Genomic DNA, 21214 nt, shown 5'->3' with positions numbered 1-21214 from the left:
TTTGCAGAATAAAATGTCCAGGTCAAAGCATTTTGAGCAAATGTCAGTCTCTTCTATTATCTCAAAAACTTCACTACACAATCTATGGAGAAAAGAGAAGTGGAATTAGATAAGCTCTAAAGATAATGACTACAGACTTAGATAAAAAGTTAAGGTATAATACAGGAGAAAGTAAAATTCAACAGTCATACGATGAAGACTAGTTAAGTCAGACACACAAGTTAGCTATAGGAAACACAGGATTCTGTAGGAAATACTAAGTATTTTGAGGTGAGGGTTTTATTTGGAGGAAAATGTACTGTAAAAATTGTGAAATTACTTCAAAAACAAGAGAAGTAGAGACTAACTGGGTGTTCCCAACCGCAATGTTCTGTTCTTGGGATCAGAGCAATCTAAATAGAAAAGACTTGTAGATTTTAATAAATCACATTGTTACACTACTGAAGGCATTCATTTATATTATTCTAATATAAAACACACTTGCTAGGAAAACAGACCTTCGCATAGGCTTTCATGACATGTAAGTTAAAAATGAAAAATCCAATTTTATTCCCCAGAAGAAAGTATCCCTTAGGGTTTGATCAGTTTATACTTCACAGTGTTTAGGTTTTTCCAGGTACTGAGATGTTTAAAAATTTCTTCAAGTAAAGTCCCATAGCAAACTCATATTCTGGAGACAAGACTCTTTTCCCCTGATATTCCAGTTTCTTTCTATATGTGGTTCAGCTGTGGGTAGGTTCTAGTCCTACTTAGTTTTTACAAAATATTATTTGAAGATATTTTCCTCTATGTAGTAAATTCACTGAAAAGTAGGATTCCAAGTCACACAACTTACTAAGTCAATGGTAAAAGAAACAAGTCAATAATCAATACAAAGGATTTTTAATATCAAAATAAATCATCAAACATGTTAAAATTCAACGTGGAACTAGGAATATTAATTAATATGCTACTCTATGTTTGAGGAGAGTCTGTGTCTACTGCTGGTGTCAATGAAAAGATTCTAAAATGTAATGTTCTAAAGTGGTACAGCAATTCATGTAAGGTGAGAGGAAAGAAAGATTTGCTTGTAAGAGATCTGTACTCCATAAAAAAATAACAAGGAAGGTGCTCTAGAGCTAATTATACATCTATATATCTATCACTTCCAAAGGGTAACTCCAGATAAGGGGTATGTGATAAAACAGAAAGACTGTAGAAGAATCCTAAAATTGTAATAATTTCTAAAAAGTAGATGAATAAACATGCAAGAAAAGTCCTACTCATGGCCAAAGGTGAGAGCTCCTTGCAGTTCTCCCATACCTTCCTAATTCTTCTTTATCTATGATCTTCTGTTAAAAAAATCTCTGAATGTGTCCCCAGTCCCCTACAATCTTTACCTAAAATGATTATCGTGCCCCAAAATGTGCTAAATACTAAAGGACTGAAGGAAACAGAAGCTCTAGGAATACAGGGCTTTCCTACAAGATTGGTGAATAGCCAATATTTTTGTAACCACAATTCTCTGAGAGAACGGAAAAGAGAAAAGATTAAGCAAAAAGTGATATTGTTCCTGTCATATGTTAAGTATATATTTTCTCATTTAACTCTTATAACAACTGAAGCGGTAGGTATTATCTTTGATTTGGAGATGAAGCAATGACATTCATTAAGGTTATGAATTCTCTGAAAGGAAACATAGCTGTGAATCTGAGATTCAAATCTAAGTCTGACTACAAAGCCTAAGTGCATGTATCCTCTACTAAGCCTTCCAGGAGGCAGCAGAAATGGTGAAATAATGCCAAATAAACATAAATTGTTACCATCATTCCTTAGTGGCACAGTACAGGAAGGAAATGCACTTAGAAGGGACTCTAAACGATCTTGGAGAAAAAGGTGGGACGATGGTAGGAGAAGGGAAGAGAGGAGATGAAATGCAGAAAAACAATTAGTTATTTATCAGAGGACCTGTGCCCAGATGCAGTAGGTTCCAAGGGATGAAGGAAGATCCTGAGAGGGACAAAATGCACTATCCCCCAAGCAGTTTGCCCCCAATCGATCTCACTCTCACTAAATTGCACAAGAACTGCTATCAAGTGGTGTTCAATATTATGAGGAAAAAAAAGTGCTAGAAGCTTAAAAGTTTGAGTAGAGTGGTAAATAGAGGCAGTATAACATTGTGGTTAAAAGCTCAGGCTCTGGAGGCAGACTGCTTGGGTTCAGTTTGTGGCCTGCCACTTACGAGCATAAATGACCTTCTGCGTGTTAGTGAAACTCTCTATGCTTCGGTTTCTTCACCTATGAAATCGGGATAGCAACTGTGACTATCTCAGAGTTGTTACAGTGAGGACTAGGTGAGAGAATCCCGGTAAAGCCATTAGTACTGAGTCCGACACGCAATAACTGGATTCAATAAACATCATTTCTTACTATCATTATGTTGACAAAAACATTTTTCTGTTTTACCAACAGAACAATATTATCACTGTTCCCTTAACATACATGTTGTCTTTGTGCTCTTCTATCCTCAAGGTTTAACTGTAGTTAGAGGTAAGCAGGTTTACGAGGCAGCCAAGACTTCTCCGAGATAAGTTAGACAGGGTTCACAGGTCTGTTCTGAGCCTGTGGCCGAGCCACTTGTCCTCCAGCTTAGTTACTTTCCTATAAAGCCCTGCTATACCCCAAGTATGGGCTTAGGAGAGTCACCTCATACATACCTCAAGGCTCCACTCAGTGACTGTACCTGGTAAGAACCTGCATCATTCTCTTGTTCTCATAGGGTTATAAATCCCTTAATCAGAATGAAGCTTGAGGAAAGAAAGTAATCAAAGCATAGATGATTGTCACTGGTAAGTGTTCCTCCACCACCACTACCACAAATACATTGTGAACCTCTCTTGCTTCCTTCATGCTTCCCTGTCTGTAACAGAACTTAATTTCACTCTTAGAGTGGGGAATGGTTATGGAGGTGATGAGCTACAAGAAAATGAAAGGACTCAGAGAAGCCTGAGAACATAGAAGACAAACCTCACAGTTAGCTACACACGTCATGTATCTTTAAGTAGCATGTCCCAGGCAAATAAAACATACAGGCATTTCCTCACTTGCTAGGGCTGAAGCACAACAAAAGAAATTGGAATATGACTAGTACTACACCAGAAGTATTGTTTTTTCCCTTGAGGAAAGCATGAAAGGAGGTGATGATAGGTCTAAGGGACTATAACTCTGTACTCAGAGCTCTATATAACCCAGTTGCTGATATGGCTTCTAGATTTTATCTGGGTAAAGGTTCCCTAGAATTCAATCAACTGATTTAAAAATACCTATAAAATTGATTTTCTTCTCATTTTGTATTTATTTATGGAATGAAAACAGATCTAAACTGATATTTTTCCTTTTATTAAGAAAAAAAGGTATAAACATTTTATAAGTGGTCTTGTTACCATACGGTACCTTGGTGATCCTAATTAACATCTTATTGTTACAAATCATGTATTTCCATTCTCCACTAAAGAGCTGCAATATATAAATGAAGATTATAGTACATAAACCACAGGTATCTTATTCAATGAATCATAAAGGATTATATAAGTAATTAATTGCTTGGTAAAAATGCAGCCTTAACTTCATGGCATTCAGCAGATACCTGACAGCCACAGCAAAAAGACAAAGTACTGCAGAAGAAAAGTGAATACCTGGAGGGAGAAGATGTCTGGAAATAACCTGAATTCATCTTTTTAAACACAGCTGCACAGAAAGTAGAGGCCTCCTGGCAGCCAACATTTACTATTACTTAAAGGCTAATTTAAAGATCACACAGCAATAAACAGCCATTAAGAGAGATTAAATGGTTCAAGTAAAATTAAGAGCTTATTTTTTATTATAAGCTAATAATCTTCTTCATTCATTGGAAGAAAAGATATCTGAGTTCTCAAAAACTAAATCTCAAAAAAAAATCTTGCATACCCTAGAAGAGTTGGGGCTGGGTGGTATAAGTTTCCCATAAGAATTCATAATTAAGAACCATAAACTCCAGCTAGCCAGCTGATTCCTCCACATCCTACAAATGGCAGACATTTCAAAAGGGCTCCTTTAAGACTTATAGACATCAATTATTCCCTAACGGCAACCCAAGTTAAAACAGGCTGCCAATCGTCGGTATGCTGGCATAGCACCAAAGGCTCTATGAATTTTGAGCAGAGCAGTGAAAAGACTGAATATTTTGAGAACTAGGTCCTTAATGACTAGAGGTGGATTAGTCAGATCTGTTCAAGTAATAAGGCCCGGGTGGAAAAAAAATGGTCTAGTCATTATGATTCCTTTGGTATTTATGGTAATAAACATGAATCATGATGAACTCACTGGCTATTAAATGCAGAGGTCATAAGTACTTTGATAGGATTTCCACAGGAATTCACCGTTAATTAGCTGGATCATTATTTGGAAGTGTTACTGAATTATCTTAGCAGTTGTGCAGCCATTCACCCCAAAATTGGTCATTCCCAGCTGAGGGCAGTTAATGCCGTAACAAACTGGTCATTAACTCCAACAACTGATTTTGTGGGAATTACTGCACTTATAAAGTAGATTCAAGATTTTTTTTTCCTTTTTAAAGAAATTTGCAGCTGTAGTTCAGCTGGAGCAGCTGAAGGAGAAAAAAAGTCAGCTCTCTGGGCTGCTCTCACGATCGATTTTCTGCCAATTAAAGGGCAAAAGCATGCTGATGGGTTTTGAATTTTAAAATGTCTTCAGTTTTTTTCATTTCTGAAGTGATTAGTAAAAACACCATTTAGCTACTAATTTTGTAAGACACTTGGGATTTTCCATTCAAAGTTCAATCAAGCAGAAATATGAGTTCTGAACACCAGAACTCAAAGCCAAATTTCCGCTTCTGCAGTAGACCCAGCCCAACACTTTGTAAAAACAGAGTGAGAACACAAGTTATGGGCCACATTATTAGCCAGATTCTCATTCCCTTCTGCACTGCATGTCTTCGTTCAAAGTAAAAAACTCCCTTTGAAGTCACAAAGGGGTCCATGAAAAGATAAGAGAAGTGGGAATATAAGCACCCCTGTATTAGAATAGAGCAGCATTAGGGTGATAAATTACCCCTAGAAAGTCCATGTGAATACAACACACTTCAAAAATCAGTGTCTTAAAATTTACTACAGAGTTGGAGTCCTTAAAGCTCTATCAATATAGAAAATGCTAAAGGCAAAACTACCAATTAAAAGATAATTTCAACAATCACTGAACACACATATTGACTATATTGACATATGTTAAAAATACAATGCAAGTATATTAGATGAGCTTTTGCACATATTTCCATATCATTTTATGTTTAACTTACTAGAGCACCCACTGCAGACACATACCCAGTATGATCAGACAGACGGCCTTAGTTAAAACTTGAATTTGGAGAGACCAATTTTCAAGATTGCAACTACACTAGATAGTCTTCTGTTTTAGGACAGATTTGTTCAGTTAAGTCTAACAGAGATTTGAAATGAATATATAAAAGCCAAGAGTTTTGTAACCAGGAACTGAAAGAGGGGAAAATGACAGAATTTATAGGTTACAATGATCAGTATGTAAACAAGTGTAACAATAGTTTTGCAATACAATGGTTTGTGGATAATTGGACTTTTGTGTACAATTATTTAAAAACTGTAAGAAACTGAAATTGTAAATCTACCATTAAGCTCAACAGCTCTGTCACGTTAAGAGGTATTCATTAAATAAGTAATCTAAAATCCAGCACTTTTGATACATTTTCACTATTTTTTGGTATGTACAACTGTACATTTTGCCACATAGCTTATTTTTCAAATATTTTCAATGTTTCAATTAGTTTATTACCTTGACTACAGTATTCTTTTATTATATCCAGAGCATGCCAACAAGAACTTATTTATAATATACCCTACAAAATATGCATACTTGTGGTACAAATGATAAGGACCAAAATAAAACCCTTAACAACGGCTGTTTTCTAGCCTACAGGTCCATATCATTGACTTAATGTGCTTTGGTCAACTTTTACCATCTAGAAACGGAGATACCTCAGGCAATATTCACACACAGAGTATTGGAACCAGCTGGTGATAGAAGAATCCTAAGAAAAAAGGCTTCTTGATTTAATTGGGAAAACAGGAGGAAGCATAAATTTTACTGCCATTAATAACTTCAAGCAATCTTGATATGACTCTACCTCACCCTGACGGCTAGACATGTGATTTCTGTTAAAGTGTTTGCCACATCTGACCCCTATTGTTTGCTCACTTGATCAGGTAAGAAAATGTAGGTTTATTTATAGGATAAATGAGGCCTATTAAAATCGAGAAACAGTGCAGTAGTCTTTGAGGGGCTGCGTACTGAAATAGACGTGTGAAATTCCATAACAGTTTTGTAATAAATAGGCCAAATGAAGTTATTTTAAAAAAATCTACTTCAAGTGTCTTAAAGAAACCATCATAAAGGCAACTTAGTTTTTTTAAATGGAAAATACCTCCTAATTGGAAAATGGTCCGACCATTTCTAATTTTTAATAAGTCAGAAAAGGTCATTTACAAAATATTATTCTCTTTAGAAAATAAAGACAAGCTTTATTTCTTTCATTTTAGATACTTTTAAAGTTGTAAATTAAGTCATATTACTATATAATGAGAAAAATAAATTTAACATTGTAGAGGAATTTCAAAGGTGTTCAGAAATTAACTTTTTCAGTTTTCTTTTAAGGACATGTGACAGATGGTCAAAGAAAATAATCCTTAGTTTTTAATGATCAAAGTTTAAAGTCCAACAGTATCTGCTCTGGTGATCTCCAAAAATAAGGGAAATCAGACTTGTCTCAACTGGAAGAAATCAAATATTTATCACTTAACTCTTGACCTGGTCTGACTCCCTCCATGCTGATAAAATCTTTCTACAGCCTTGGAAAATGCCCTGAAACCCAGATTACCTAATGTAATCTAGGTCAAGATGGATCAGGTGCCAATTTTACTCTCAAAACTCACAGAACGTAGAAACATTTATATCCATTTGGAACACCTTGGGAACTCTAATTTATATTCCACTGAAGAGAATACGGACTAACATTTGGATCCATTTTGAAATGATTCATGCGGAATTGTGAAACAGGCATGACAACGTGCTATTGAATCTAGGAATCCTAATTTTTCTGCCATAACCAATAAAATTAGTTTCAGCACAAACAAGTCATGCAAATTAGTATAGATTCACAACCCTCAAATTTAGAATAATCAAAATTTAGAGATAGGAATTTGAATCAAGGTTTAAATTATAGATCAAACTTTGATACTAGTAATATTCAGTGCCATACATATATCACTGACCAGCGTGGCTCTGGGGATTAAAGGGCAACTTTAAGAAAGATTTCTGAGTCGGTTAACTTTTTTAGTTAACTTGCACATTTAGATGCATAAATTATATGATAAAGTGACTAATATAAGTTAAGCACTTGTATATTTGAGGAGTTTGATCTTTAGTTATTACAATTACTATAAATATTGAAAAGCTTAGCAATATCTCTATGTAACATCACTAATTCCTTAATTTGGGGGGGAAACATTCTCATCTCTGCTCATAAATGAACTAGGGAAGTATCCCAAAGCATGGTCATTTGTGATGTTGAGTTTAACATATGAACGTTTAAATACTTTAAAAGAACTGTATGCTAACCTAGGACCAAATCTGTCATCTTGTTTATCTGAATAGTGCTTCTCAAACTGTATGTGATGGAGGGCCAGGTTTTTACTTTTCCTCGCAACGTATCAAAGACCAATACTTTCGTAAAGTATAATAAAAATGAAATTAAACAAAAGATATACAAAATAGTGGTGCAAAATTTTTATTACTATGTTCAGCAGATTTTATTATTTGATTAACTTGCTGCAAGTGTCTAAATGCTTATTCTCAATTTCTGGATTTACTCATTACAAACCAAAAACAAGCTGTTTACGAATGTGTACTGGTCTGTGGACTACACTTTGAGCATCACTGTATTAGAAGACTCTTGCCCTGAATTATATAATTCACTAAAGAAATCTATATCATATAATACAAATGAAATTACATTACTGTTTCAATGTTTAAAATGAACCTCCTATAACCAGGCCTAAAAATAGTCAAAACTATGAAGCAAGACTTTTTTCTGTGTTCCTGATCTTTTTCATTTAGCCACTATTAGCTCCTCAAGACTTCCTCTTCCTTTTCTTCCTCCTTATCATAACTAAAATTTGTATAAAGTTTTCTAATTAAGAAATAAGTATATATTAATTCTCATCTGATTTGCACAATAATCCTGAGATGGGTTCTATCCTCGTATTCTCTAAAAGGGACAAAAGGTTCAGTGAAGATCAACTGACTTGCCTAATGTCACTCAGCTAATAAAGAGTGAAGGGAAGCAAGAAGACTCAAGCCCAGCTCTTTTGATGTTCATTCCTTTCACATGTTCCTTTCATATATTAATCTATCCAACCATCCACCAAATAGTTATTGAGAACAATATGCCAGGCATTGCTGTAGGCACTGGGAATATAGATCTGAATGAAACTGATACCACTCTACATTTTTATGGAACTTACAGTCTTTGAAGCCTGGGGCCTGGTGGTGATTGTGGGTGGTGAAGATAATAAACAAGATAATTTGGAAGATATATTGCATGGTGATTAAGTGCCCTTGGAGAAAAATAAAGAAAAAATAGACAGAGAACAACAGAAACCAGGGACTGAAATTTTAAATAGGATAGCCTGGAAGCAAAGCCCAAAACAGGTGAGGAAATGAACCATACAAAAAAGTAGGAAAGGACATTCTAGACAAGAAGGAATAGGAAGTGCAAAAGTCCTGAGGCAGGAATGTGTCTATTGAGTTCAAGAACTAGCAAGGAGGCCAATGTGCCTTTAGCAGAAAGAACAAGAGAGAGAACACTAGAAGATGTAGTTACAGAAGAAAGAAGCCAGGAGAGAACCTATAAATCCTTGTAGGCCATTATAAGGGGGTTTTTCCTCTGAGATGAGAAATCATTAGAAAGTTTTGAGCCGAGAAATGACATAATTTAACTTAAATTTTAATAGGATCTGTGTGCTTCATCAAGAAGATACTGTGAGGCAAGCGTGAAAGCACAAAGACCAGTTAGGATGTGACAGGGAAGAGATGGCTGGGATCAGGGTGGTAGCAGCTATAGTTTGAAGACAAAGATGACTGACCTGACAGATTGGATGTAGGGTCGGAGGAAAGGATCAGTGTCAAAGATAACTTCTCCCGGTTTTGCTCAGTTAACTAAGAAAGAGGAAGTTGCCATTTATGTAGATCTTAAGGAATGAAAACCATGGGTCTAGGGAGGGAGGAGAATTAGGAGCTTAATTCTGAACACGTTAAATCTCAGATACTAATAGCACATCCATGAGATAATGCCTGGAATAAGGAAACCAGAGAAGAAGCTGAAATTATCTATTTATATTGAGGAGTCATCAGTATAGGTACAGTATTTAAATGGAATGGATGAAGTCACCAAGGAAGTTACGTATAGAGAAAAAAAATCTAAGGACTAAGCCCTGGGGATATTCTAATGCATAGAGATTAGGGAGATGAGGTGGAAGCAGAAAAAGAGACTGAGAAGGAGTATGTACCTAGGAGGAAAACCAAAAGAGTACTGTGTCCTGAAAAATCAATGAAAAAAGTTAAAGGAGACAAAAACTATGTCAAATGCTGGGAACTAACCACTGGGTTTAACAATATGGAGGTCACTAGAACTTGACCAGAGTAGTGTGATGGGGTGTGTGTGTGTGTAGGGGCATGTGAAAGTCAGGGAGAGAAAGAGAGGGAGAGATAGGTGGGGGGAGAGGGGGGAGAGAGCGCACAAGAGCAAAAAGCAGAAAGGAAAGAATACGAATGTATATGAAAAGGAAGAGAAATGAGAGACAAGAAATGAAGACAACTCTTAAGAGGCATTCTGCAATAGTGGGAAGAAAAGAAGTGAGATGACAGCTGAAAGGTAAAAGAGTGAAGAGTCAAGAATTTTTATTAAGATGGATGATATAACAAACAGCATATTTGTATGTTGATAGCAAGGATCTAATAGCGGGGGAAAATTAATGATGTGAGACAGAGAGAAGAACTGCTGGAGCAAGAATCCTGAACTGGAGAGAGAGAATGGGGTGGGGTGGGAGCATGACCTACGATAAGAGTAGGGGCAAGTGCATAATAATTGGAGAGAAGCAACGCATAGACAGATGCAAGCAGGAGGGTAAGTGTGGCAACAGAAACCCACCAAAGTTCTCTTTGGATTGCTTCTACTTTGTCAGTGAAATAGAAAGCAAAACAAGGAATGAGCTGAGGATGAGGGTAAGGTGTTGAATTTAGGAGAAGGTAGAGGGATGAAATCCTCACCTGAAAGAGTGGGAAAATGACCAGACAAAGAAAGTGTAGTATGATTGCTGGGCAGCATTAAAGGCCTAGTATTGATTAATTATCCAGAATTTTCTATATGCTGCTGTTCCTTTATGCTCAGGGTCTCCCATCTCTGTCTTCCCATGCCATGTCATAAATCTCCTCTCCCCCTTCACAAAGCACCAAAGAAACTGGTAGTAATAATAATTCTTACTAAGATGTGAGTGGTTGAACACTCAAATGTCAAAAGAGCAAGGCAAGAAATATAACTAAATGTCTAAGCATAAAAGAAAATAAAGATTACTCTAGAGGAATGGGAGTGTTTGGGTCTTTCTAGAAATCCAAATATAAAATTAAGAAAATATATTTTGGTAAAACCAAACATGTCTCCTAGCTAGATTTAACCTGTTAATCTGAGACTCCTGATGTATTGTTCCTAACAGGACTTAAAAGCTTTAAAAGAATGCTATAATTCACTGGTTTTCAGAGTGTGGTCTGAGGTCCCATAAAGGGGATCTGCAAAGTCACACCATTTTTACAACATACTAATTTATTATTTTCATTTTTTCTCTCATTATTTCATAAGAGGCTACATGACATATGATTTCACAAAAGACTGAAGGCTGTATGAGAGCCAGCTGTTGTCTATTATTATCTGATTGTAGAGATTTGCAAAAGTAAAATTATGTCCACTCTTCTCACTAATTTTTGTTTTGTTTTGGAAAAGTTATTTTTCATAAAAATATTTATGTTACCATGTAATAGGTTTGTTATTTTAAAATAAATAAATATGCAAAATTTTCTCAGTTTTACTCTTGAATATTATAAATAGCCATAAGTATAACCCCCCATAAACATAAGTTCTCCGGGGTCCTCGATTATTAAGAATATAAAAAGGTCCTGAGACCAAAAGTTTGAAAACTGACACGTTAGCCATCAAATTCCTACAATCTCCTAATAAACAGGGAACTCACAAAGCAGCAGATAAAGTGAGGAAGGTGGTGACTGCCTGTAATTGACAGGTAGCTACCTAATCTGCCTAACTATTAGGTTGGCTATACCTATGCTATTTTTATTTTAACAAATGCAAAAATTCATGTTTATAGGATGACTTTTATATTTTCTTAAGGTTCATTCCCTTGAGCTTAAATTCCTTTGAAAATCAAGTTAAAAACTGAAAAGCTGACATGAAAACTCAGAACCTTACTCAATTTAAAATACGTATCAATGTCATTCACAAAGGGGAAAAAAAAGTGTTAAATAAACTCAAAATAGTCCCAAAGAGTTCACCGGTGAAATACGGCAGTTTTTAAATTAAAAAATATTTTTTAATTTTAATTATTAAAAATTATGCATTCTGTAGTACATTGTCTTGTGATGTTTGAGCTTTATGTATGAACTGATGTCACAATGAACTAGGATCTTCCAAAGAACACATTTTGGCTGTATATTTATCATTGTTTCTGTGCTAACATCATTCCTAAGCACAACAAACAATACTCAGCTTATGAAACATCTAAGCCAAGGCAACTGAGAGGTGCAAAAACATTATTTGCCTGGTGCATCTGACAGAAAGCTAAGAAAATTCAGTTTTTCAAATTACTTTTGAAACACTATCAGTGCATTTTCTAGGGAACTGAAGAATACACTAAGAAAAGGAATTTCCTTGCCATCTCCCAACCCGGGATATTCTGACATAAGGAAGCACTCTCGAGACTTATCAATGTCAAATGGTTTAAGGAGTTATGACAAGGGAATATATATTTTTTTAATGATGTGATTCCTAGATGAGCCAAAAATCTTTAAACGCTTTAAAAGAAGTTAACTCAGTATCATAAAAAACCTGAATGAACTGTCTAACAATTACATAAGTAAAGCCAAACTTCGTAGGTCCAATTCAATTTACATATAATTTGCTGAAACCATGGGTTGTGACAAGCATCCCAGATGGTAACATAAAGTTACTAAACATAGAGTATGTGTTAAATACAGGGATTAATAGAACTGAAAAGATTATAAACTGATACTGGACCAAGCAGAGATAAACTTAGGATCCTTATGATATCTTAGGAAAATAATATATCAAAAAATGAAATAAGAAATTAATAATTTTGGTGGTATTTAAGAAAATAAAAACAAAGGAATTTAAATATAAGTTTTTATAATCTTTAGATATAACGTTTTCCAAGGACCCAAATAAAATTTTTTGAAATATTTTGGGAGATAATGCCTTCTTTTTCTATGCCTCGGAAAAGATCAAAACTATTCAAACAAATCAATTTCAGGATAAGTCGAGAAAAAATTTTAAATAATGATTTCTAAAATTCCTTATTAATCCCTTTATATGTCCCTGATGTCAAAGGAAAAGCTAAATTCAAAATTCCTAAATGAAATATTCATATAACAATATTAATATAATTTTTGGTTCTATTGAACTATAATTTTTGGTTCTATTCAGAGCTTCACATGGCAAAAGAGCTGAGTTATAACACGACTCCTCAAGTATGCATTTTTTTTCCCAGTTATTTGGCAATTCTCACAACAGCAGGGGTCGCAATATACTAGTTAAATGTTTCAGGATACAAGAGAAGGGGATTAAATGTTCACATAGGACAGCTTTATTAGAGCCTGAAAGATTCATGATTCATTATACTCTAGTTAAAATAATCTATTATTAAGTATAAAAAGATTTTTCGGTTATGGGGTCCCTAAACAATAATAAAGAAAACCCACTTAAAATCTGATAGCATTTCCAGTTGAAACAGCATCTCTTAAAAAATCACTTCTGAAAAGTTCTACCAGATATATAGCTCCACAAAAATGCTTTTGCATCGTTTGCATCTTTCAAAAATTAAGTAATTTCTACATGTATAAATCGGTAATTTTTAATTCAGACAGTCATTTGTTAACTTGAATATATACTAAACAATGAATTTAATTTCTAATGGAAAAAGCAAAGTGACCACTCATATTCTATACTGTATGCTCTTTACTTACTTCTCTGTAACTACAGTGAAGAAAATGTACCGCAAATTCTTTAAATATTCGATTTACAGGTTTTTTTTTCCCTTTCAAAAAAATGTTCAATTTCAGAGAATCATTCCAAATACTAGTCAAAGAGTAATCTAGAAAAATTTAGATTATCTACTGTTCAACACATTAAAAATCTAGCAGAGACTGATATTTCTGAAGATTTGAAGGGAAAGAAGTCTAATCACTTCCTCTAGGTCAGTTAAAGTAAAATTGAAGAATAAAAAAATAGAAAATATAGTGCATTGCACATAGAAATGGTAAATACTGCTTCATGAACATTTTAAAAATTACATATATTAAACAAAATGTATATCACAAAATATAATGCATGTTAATACACACCCATAGATATACACACATACATACACTTACACATATAAATACATCACACACACATGTGAGTACTGGGTTGCAATGTAAAATTTACCTTACTATAGACTGCTGTAAAAGATGTCTGAAAGGCACTGCTCTAGATGAATTATTTCCTATCCCTTTCAAGTCTATGCTTTTTATAATGCCAACTTCTATATAATCGTAATGGCCAAAGATCAGAGATATTAAATATATATTGAATTACTCAATTGAGAAGTTCAGTTTATAGTTTTAGGAGTTAATGATTTAATTTTTCACACAAATAACATATACATTATTAGCAAATGTAAAAATGGTCATTCTATTAACTGCTTATCAGGAAATCATTTGGTATATACACTAAACACAATTTCTTTGAACGAAGCAGAGAGCACAATTGAGCAAAATAGGTTTACAGTCAAAAGAAATGTTACAAGGTCCATGCAATAAATGTTACTAGGAAGAGAACCCTTCCAGCATTAATTTGGAATTTATTTTTAACAAAATATACACTTCAAATAAGTTCAGGTGTTGGTTTCCAAGACCACAAGAGATTAGAAATATATCATTAAAGGAAAGGAAAACTGCTGCCATAGAATTGCTGCTGGTGCAGAAGAAATGAGAAGTGACCACCAAGAACAAGAGGGGAAAACAGAAAAACTGTACATAAAAATTAAAAATACATGGCATCCTGGGGTCATTTAGCAAGGGGAAATACTTGAGCACAGTATTACTTACAGCCCTGTATAATAAGTTATCTTTAGAATTACAAATTTGAACCAATGGTAACAAAAACAATCATAGCTAATATTACATAGCACTTGAACACGGGCACTCTTGACTCCAAAGCCTATGGTTTTAACCACTACTGCTTCTCAATAAAAAATTAAATCATATTTATGTGTTAAAAAGTAAATTAAAGAAAATATTTAAGAAAAGAAACATGTAATTAATTTTTAAATACAAAAAGATTAAATACCCTTAATAGTGTAAGCCTGGAAAACTTATCAAAAAACACCCATTTCTGTGTATCAGTTGTTTGTGTTCTATGTAGTTTTATAATAATTTCACATATAATGTGTATTTACAAATATTTACTGCATTATCTCATTTAACCCTTCCCTAATAATCTGTACCATTATTATCTACATACTGGAGATGAGAAAACTGACGCATGGTTAAGTAATTTGTGCAATATCACATAGTAACTGATGAAGCCAATATTCATACAGTCTGACTCCAGAATTCTGGCTTTTAATCTATGTGCTCTGTGCTACCACAGTTGTGGGGTATACTACATAGGGTAATATCTGCTTACTGTCTCAGCATGTACTTTTTAAGAGATTCTGGTAATCCTTGAAACCCACTTAAAACTCAGAAAAATTGAAAAATACCTTTCAGGATCATTAGGCTGCTTGCTCACCAATGGTCCACTACTAATCTCCAAGTAAGCATTTGCCTACCCTGTTAAAGATGTACATGGCTATGTAATTTGCTTTATCAATGGAAATGTAAACAAAAATGATATTTGTCATTTCAGAGAGGAAGCCTTTAAGAGAAGCTTGCAATTCTTCATTTTCTCTGTTCTCCCTTCCCTGGTGCCACAGTCACCTGGAGGTTCTATTAGCCTGGGTCCTTGACTGATGCTAACATGGACCAGAACTTTCTATTCACCTATTAGAGATACAAATATGAGCAAAAGATAAAACTTCGTTGTATTTTAAGCTTCTGAGATCTTAGGGTTGTTTATTAATAATCACAGGCTTGTCTTCCCAACTAATACATTTAATAGATAGGTTTTTCTGGGAAGTGATGCCATTTTGGGGACACAATAAAATAGAAACAATTATAAAGTTCACAAAAAGGTCATGTTCCAAAAGTTCATATTGAATTGGTTATTTGGAATTTGGAAGTCTTTCTTCATAGGCTCACCTTATAAAAGAGCCCATAGAAGCTTATTTACTCCATAATTTAAATTAAAAAGAATAGAAAATAACAGTGCCATTAAAATAATTAAATAAAAAGAATGTAAAATAAGTAAACAGATGTAACTTGTAGGTATTCTGAACACCTGTAGAGATTCTGAAGTATTTTATACAAGTTGGAAGGCACTGTTCTCTGGTACATTTCATTTCTCTTCAATATGTACATTTTCTCCCTTTCCTTGATCCTGGAATACCAGAAGATATTCTATTTACTATCCATGATTGCTGTTGTTTCCATGGCTTGTAAGTGGGATGAAGAGGAGGAACTAAAGAAAGTTATCAGGCAAAAAACATGAACATTTGAAAAATTAGGAACTATTTAAGTTCAGATTCAGTGACATGTGGGTAACAAAAGGGAGTAGGGGAAAGTATGTCATACTGAATCTTTACCTGAACAGGAATGATTTTAGAGCCTACTCAGTAGTCTTCAGATAGATGAAAAGTTTTCATGAGTTTATAAATGAATGTTGATTCCTCACATGGCAAAAGCTATAACTAACTTCCTCTTTGCTTTTAATAATTGTTCAAATCACAATGCCTTTTCATATTTAAAAAATTTTATTCTCAAAGAAAATTTCTGTGGATATTTTAATGAGGAATGTTATTTAGCCATAATGTTTTACTTACCATAGATAAGGTAAGAAGTTACTAAAGCAAGCTAAAACATCTCAACAGAATTATTTTGCTTTGAATCAGTTTTTATAGATCAGCCACGAACAGAGGTGGAAATTTTTAAGATCATCCATTTCTACTTATGTAATGTAAAGTTAGAGTAATACTAGATTTTTACTCTCCCTAGTGTAGTAAAATCTGATGCCCTAGGACTTCGTAATATTTCAAAGAAAATAACAAAGTGACACTTTGAAAGAATGAGTGAAAAGTAAAAAATTTTCAGTTGCTCTTCCTACACAAAGCTTCCTCATTTCTCTACTGTGTGACAATTCCAAGAATCACTGCTTCTCTAACAGCCTAAACTTGATGTGTTTTTTATGTATTGTTGAAAAATTAGCAATTTTCTCTGTTATATTTTGTTTAATGGCATCTTTTTTCAGTTTTATTCACCTATTAGACAAGCTTTTTTTTTTTTTTTAACCACTACCTCTCCTGAGCTCTAGACTTAGTTTCCGTCTTTTTACTGAACATCTCTGTCTAAGAGGTCTCCAACATATCTCAAACTAAGTCCATCACTGACTCCCTCAAACTACTTCCTTTACACTTCGCTATTTTTCTTCCTGGCATTAACATTCTAATAGTTACTGAGTTTAATGAATTCTTTCTCTGTATCATATTCCATTATCCAAACAGTAGCCATGTCATGTTGAGTCTACATGTGATCTATCATCTCTTTTGCCCTTTCTTTTGCCTCATGCTGACGTACCACCTTCCCTAAATGAAGTTTTCTTTACTTCTTGTCTTGCTACAACAGGATTTCATCTTTAGATTCTAGTTTTAGTGCATCCAATAGGATGATGTCAGATTAATTTTCCTAGAGCAGAACTCTATTATGACCTAACCAGCTCAAAAACCTGCAATGATTCCTACCACCAACTATTTAAGTGTAACTCTTAGCATGGCCTTAAACTTCATAATACCACATAAGAGCATGAACCCATTTTTTCAAAATTATCTCTTACTATTTTCTTAGTTATTGTTCCTCAAACTGGCCAAGCACCATCTATGCCTTAGGTAATCTGGATCTGAAATAGTTTCTACAGCCTCTGTTCTTTCCTTTGAAATATCACCTTGCTAAAATGACGAATCTGTCAATGTCCATCTCATCTGGTACTCTGTCTATGAAGTACCAATATGGGAACATTCTCTCTTTTGAATTCCAATATATCTATGGATTGAAAAATATTTCTCCATAGTGTTTAGCATTATGTTCTGCCATAGTATATTATCAGCATTTTACTGACTTAAATTGAATTAAACTGCATGCACATCACAGGGAAGTAAAAATAAGTAAGCTACCTTGTTTGGCAGCCATAATTTAATATCTATAAGATGGGTATTTTTGTGCTCAGAGAAAGGTTCTTACAGAATGTCCACTTTACATTAAATAATGATAATGATGATGATGTTAATAGGAAAAATAATTATAGCTAATGTTTATTAAAAAATACTATGTGTCAGGTACTGTTCTAAACAATTTGCATGCAATACCTCATTTAATCCTCAAAAGAACTTAAGTTGGTTATAATTATTAACTTCATTTTAGAGATGAGGAAACCAAAGCAGAGTTTGGGTAACTTGCCCAACATGACATGTTTAGAAGTTAAAAAAGTAACAACTCTAATAGGACAGTCTGACTCAAGAAATGAGCTCCAGGAGAGATGAAAAATAACCTTATATTGCATATTATATCTTATATGCCAAAATTTACTATTTGTTAACAAGTATGAAATGGGTATCCTGTGAATAAATTCCTCTAAATCTTTTTTAATCACTTGCTTCATAAAAGTAAATGATTTGATACTGCACAAACCAAATAAACTATGAATTACTTCAGGAAAAGGACTTCAATTTATTAATATTCACACATGAAGAATCTGACCTAATATTTGATATCCAATTCTGTTAGATTTATGATAAACAAAGGGTCGCATAAATTAAAGGCCCACCAATTTTATTTTAAGGGTTTCCTGTTTCCTCACTAAATATTTGTATTGCTTTGGTTCCCCAAAAGCAATTTTTGAAAGTGCTCCTCAATAGAGTTTTTTCTAAAATGTATAATATAAGTCCTGTGCAATATTTGTGGACTGGACAATGGACCAAATGTTCTTGGACTAACAGATGAAAGGTTTTTCTATTCTGAGAAGAAGAGTTAAGAAATAAATTTCCTTAAAAAAAATTTTTAAGGGGACTTGGAGAACTGGATTTTTAAATTATAGTGCTGCCTATTTATCTAATCATAGTCGACTTAATATAATTAGACATGGTAGTTTATTATAGTAGTTAATAACTCCAACTTAGGCAGCATATATACCTGAGTTTGAATTTGAGCTTTTGCTTTTTAACCAGCTGTGTAATCTTGGATAAAGATCTCGGATGGGGATTTCACAAGATAATGTAAATAAAGCACACAGCAAAATAACGGGCAAAGCAAACATTCAACAAAATTTACTACTAGCATTATAAAAAAATAATGACCATGTCAATGAGAGATTGGATTCATAAATATAGATAACTAAGAATAAACTTAATTTTAAATCATTCCAACTATTCCACCGCTTAAAAATATTTGAATATATGAAGAAAACTACAAAAAAAGAACGAAACTGCAGTGCTGAAACAAAGGAATAGGGTATTAAAAGATGAGTAAAAATTTGCTTCCTGGTTAAGAAGAGCAATGGCATTCCAAGTGGAGGTAAAGAGCAGGTGGATAGGCACTAAGGCATAAAAGAGTTTGTTTAGGGAACTGTAAGAGGTTCAGTATGGACATAGTATATAACATATATATTGGGGAGTAGCAGGTACTTATGGTTATACAGCCATTTAACAGGTCAAAAAGGGTTTTTTTAATACTCTGCTAAGAAGCAGTATATATGAGAATCATTATGTCTGAGCATGGAAGAGTTAACTCTTGGATCTATCCTTGCTATATGTATATCTTGCTAATAACTAATAGAAAATAATGTATAAACTGAATCCTCCAATACGTTTCCTGACTGACACTATATAAAAATATTTTTTTAGTTTATGATAAAAAGGCTCCACAAATTTGTATATGGGTAAGGAGTATTTTAAAGGCATGGAAGAATATAAGAACTTAAATGATATATGCCTTTTAAGAAAGTACTGAAGAAAAAGTAATTTTTCCTTCTTGCTCCCATGGTAGTAAATTTGTATTTTCACTTTGGATTCACTTTCACATGGGTCAACAAAGTCAAACAGCTGAAAATTTGTATTCCATTTCATTCTGTAGCACCATGGAAATCCTGGCACGTGTCATTTTTCATTCATTCTGCTTATTTTTATTATTAAGCACACAATCAAACAACATATACAGAATGTTTTTTTTTTCCAGCAGACTTTCAAACGCAGCTAAATTTTCCATGATGTTGGAAATTCCAAGCAACGCTATCATTAATTTTTAAAAAGCATACCTAAGAGTGCAGTGAGTTTGGGAAGCAGTCCAACTTGTACCATCTTATTCCTCAGTCCTGTGTCAAAGGACAGGTTGAGTAAGAGTCGGAGGGTGATATTCAGCAGATCTTCATGCTCACAAGGTATCATTTTTACTAGCTTTTCAACAATATCCATTTCCACCTATGTAAAACAATAATACAAATGCAGTGAGGCTCTGATGCACAGTAAGACAAAAAAGATCACAAAGAATTATTTTTCCATTGTTTTTCCCCTCCTGTGTATTGATTTTATAAGTAATTATGTGTTAATTACTCTCATTTTAATCTGTAAACTTATTTGAAACCAAACTTTTGAGGAGAAAATATATATTTCCACTTTATCCCTTCCTTTTCTCACTTCATACCATCAAGTGGAAGACAAATTATACTGGGTTCTTAAAAGCATATTATTGACTTCACCTACTAAGTGCCAGGCCCTATGTGAGATTAAACAAGATTTCATCTTGGCCTTCAAGGATTCCAGTCTAAACACAGAGCAGACAAATACAACAAATAATTAAAACAGAATGTGATAAAAGTGGAATACACAAAGTGCTCTGGAAAAAAACATGGAAGGAACTACTAAGCTACCTAGAAGGTCAGAAAAACTAAACTAAGAACAAAGTTTTAAACAATGTGTAATAATTTGCTCTCTGGTAAAGACAATGGTAATCCAAGTAGAAGAAAAAAACAGTGGATAGGCACTTAGGCATAAAAGAGCTTATTTAAGGCACTGCAAGTACTTTGCTACGGCCATAGTATAAAGTATATGTTGGGGAGTGGCAGGAACCTGTACAGACAAACACTGAACCGATCACAAAAAGTTTTTAAGAATCTGCTAAGTTTACATTATTCCTTAGGCAGTAGAGTGCCTTGAATGATTTTAAGTCCAGAAGGTGATGTGGTCAGACTAATAGCATAAAGATAAACTTATCAACACATACAAACACACACATACATACGTACACAAACATGACTAAGGGGCACTGTACAGAACAGACTGGAATAGGTAGACACTGAAGGCAGGCACATAAGCATATATTTCAGTAGATAGTTAAGATATGATTAAGGTCTGAATCAAAAAGGGACAAAGAGATTAAAGAGGAAAGAGTAATTTGAGAGGTGTTTAGAAGATATGGTCAAAGCATTCGAATGAGAAGTAAAAAGGAAGCTCTGAAGGTGACCTTCAGGCTTTTGGCTTGGTCAGTGTGTCAGGGATCCCCAAGACTACCCCAGGCCCAGTGATTTGCCAGGAGGACTCACAGAACTCAGCATATAGTCGTATTCATGAAGATGATTTATTATAACAAGAGGATGTAAAGGAAA

The 21214-nt window shown here is 34.1% G+C and overlaps 1 protein-coding gene across 3 annotated transcripts in view; it reads right to left on the bottom strand.

Moving 5' to 3' along the window:
- The window catches only part of KIFAP3 (kinesin associated protein 3), a 128018-nt gene that overhangs the window by 61964 nt on the left and 44840 nt on the right, over positions 1 to 21214 (bottom strand). For all 3 annotated transcript variants that reach the window (XM_014555981.2, XM_006173233.2, XM_032463764.1), the window contains one exon: positions 19868 to 20030. In XM_014555981.2, coding sequence (XP_014411467.1) covers positions 19868 to 20030 — 163 coding nt within the window. The remainder of the gene's footprint in view (positions 1 to 19867; positions 20031 to 21214) is intronic.

This window comes from Camelus ferus, chromosome 21 (assembly GCF_009834535.1).
Source record: "Camelus ferus isolate YT-003-E chromosome 21, BCGSAC_Cfer_1.0, whole genome shotgun sequence".
NCBI lineage: Eukaryota > Metazoa > Chordata > Mammalia > Artiodactyla > Camelidae > Camelus > Camelus ferus.
This window is presented reverse-complemented; position numbering and strand designations above follow the sequence as displayed.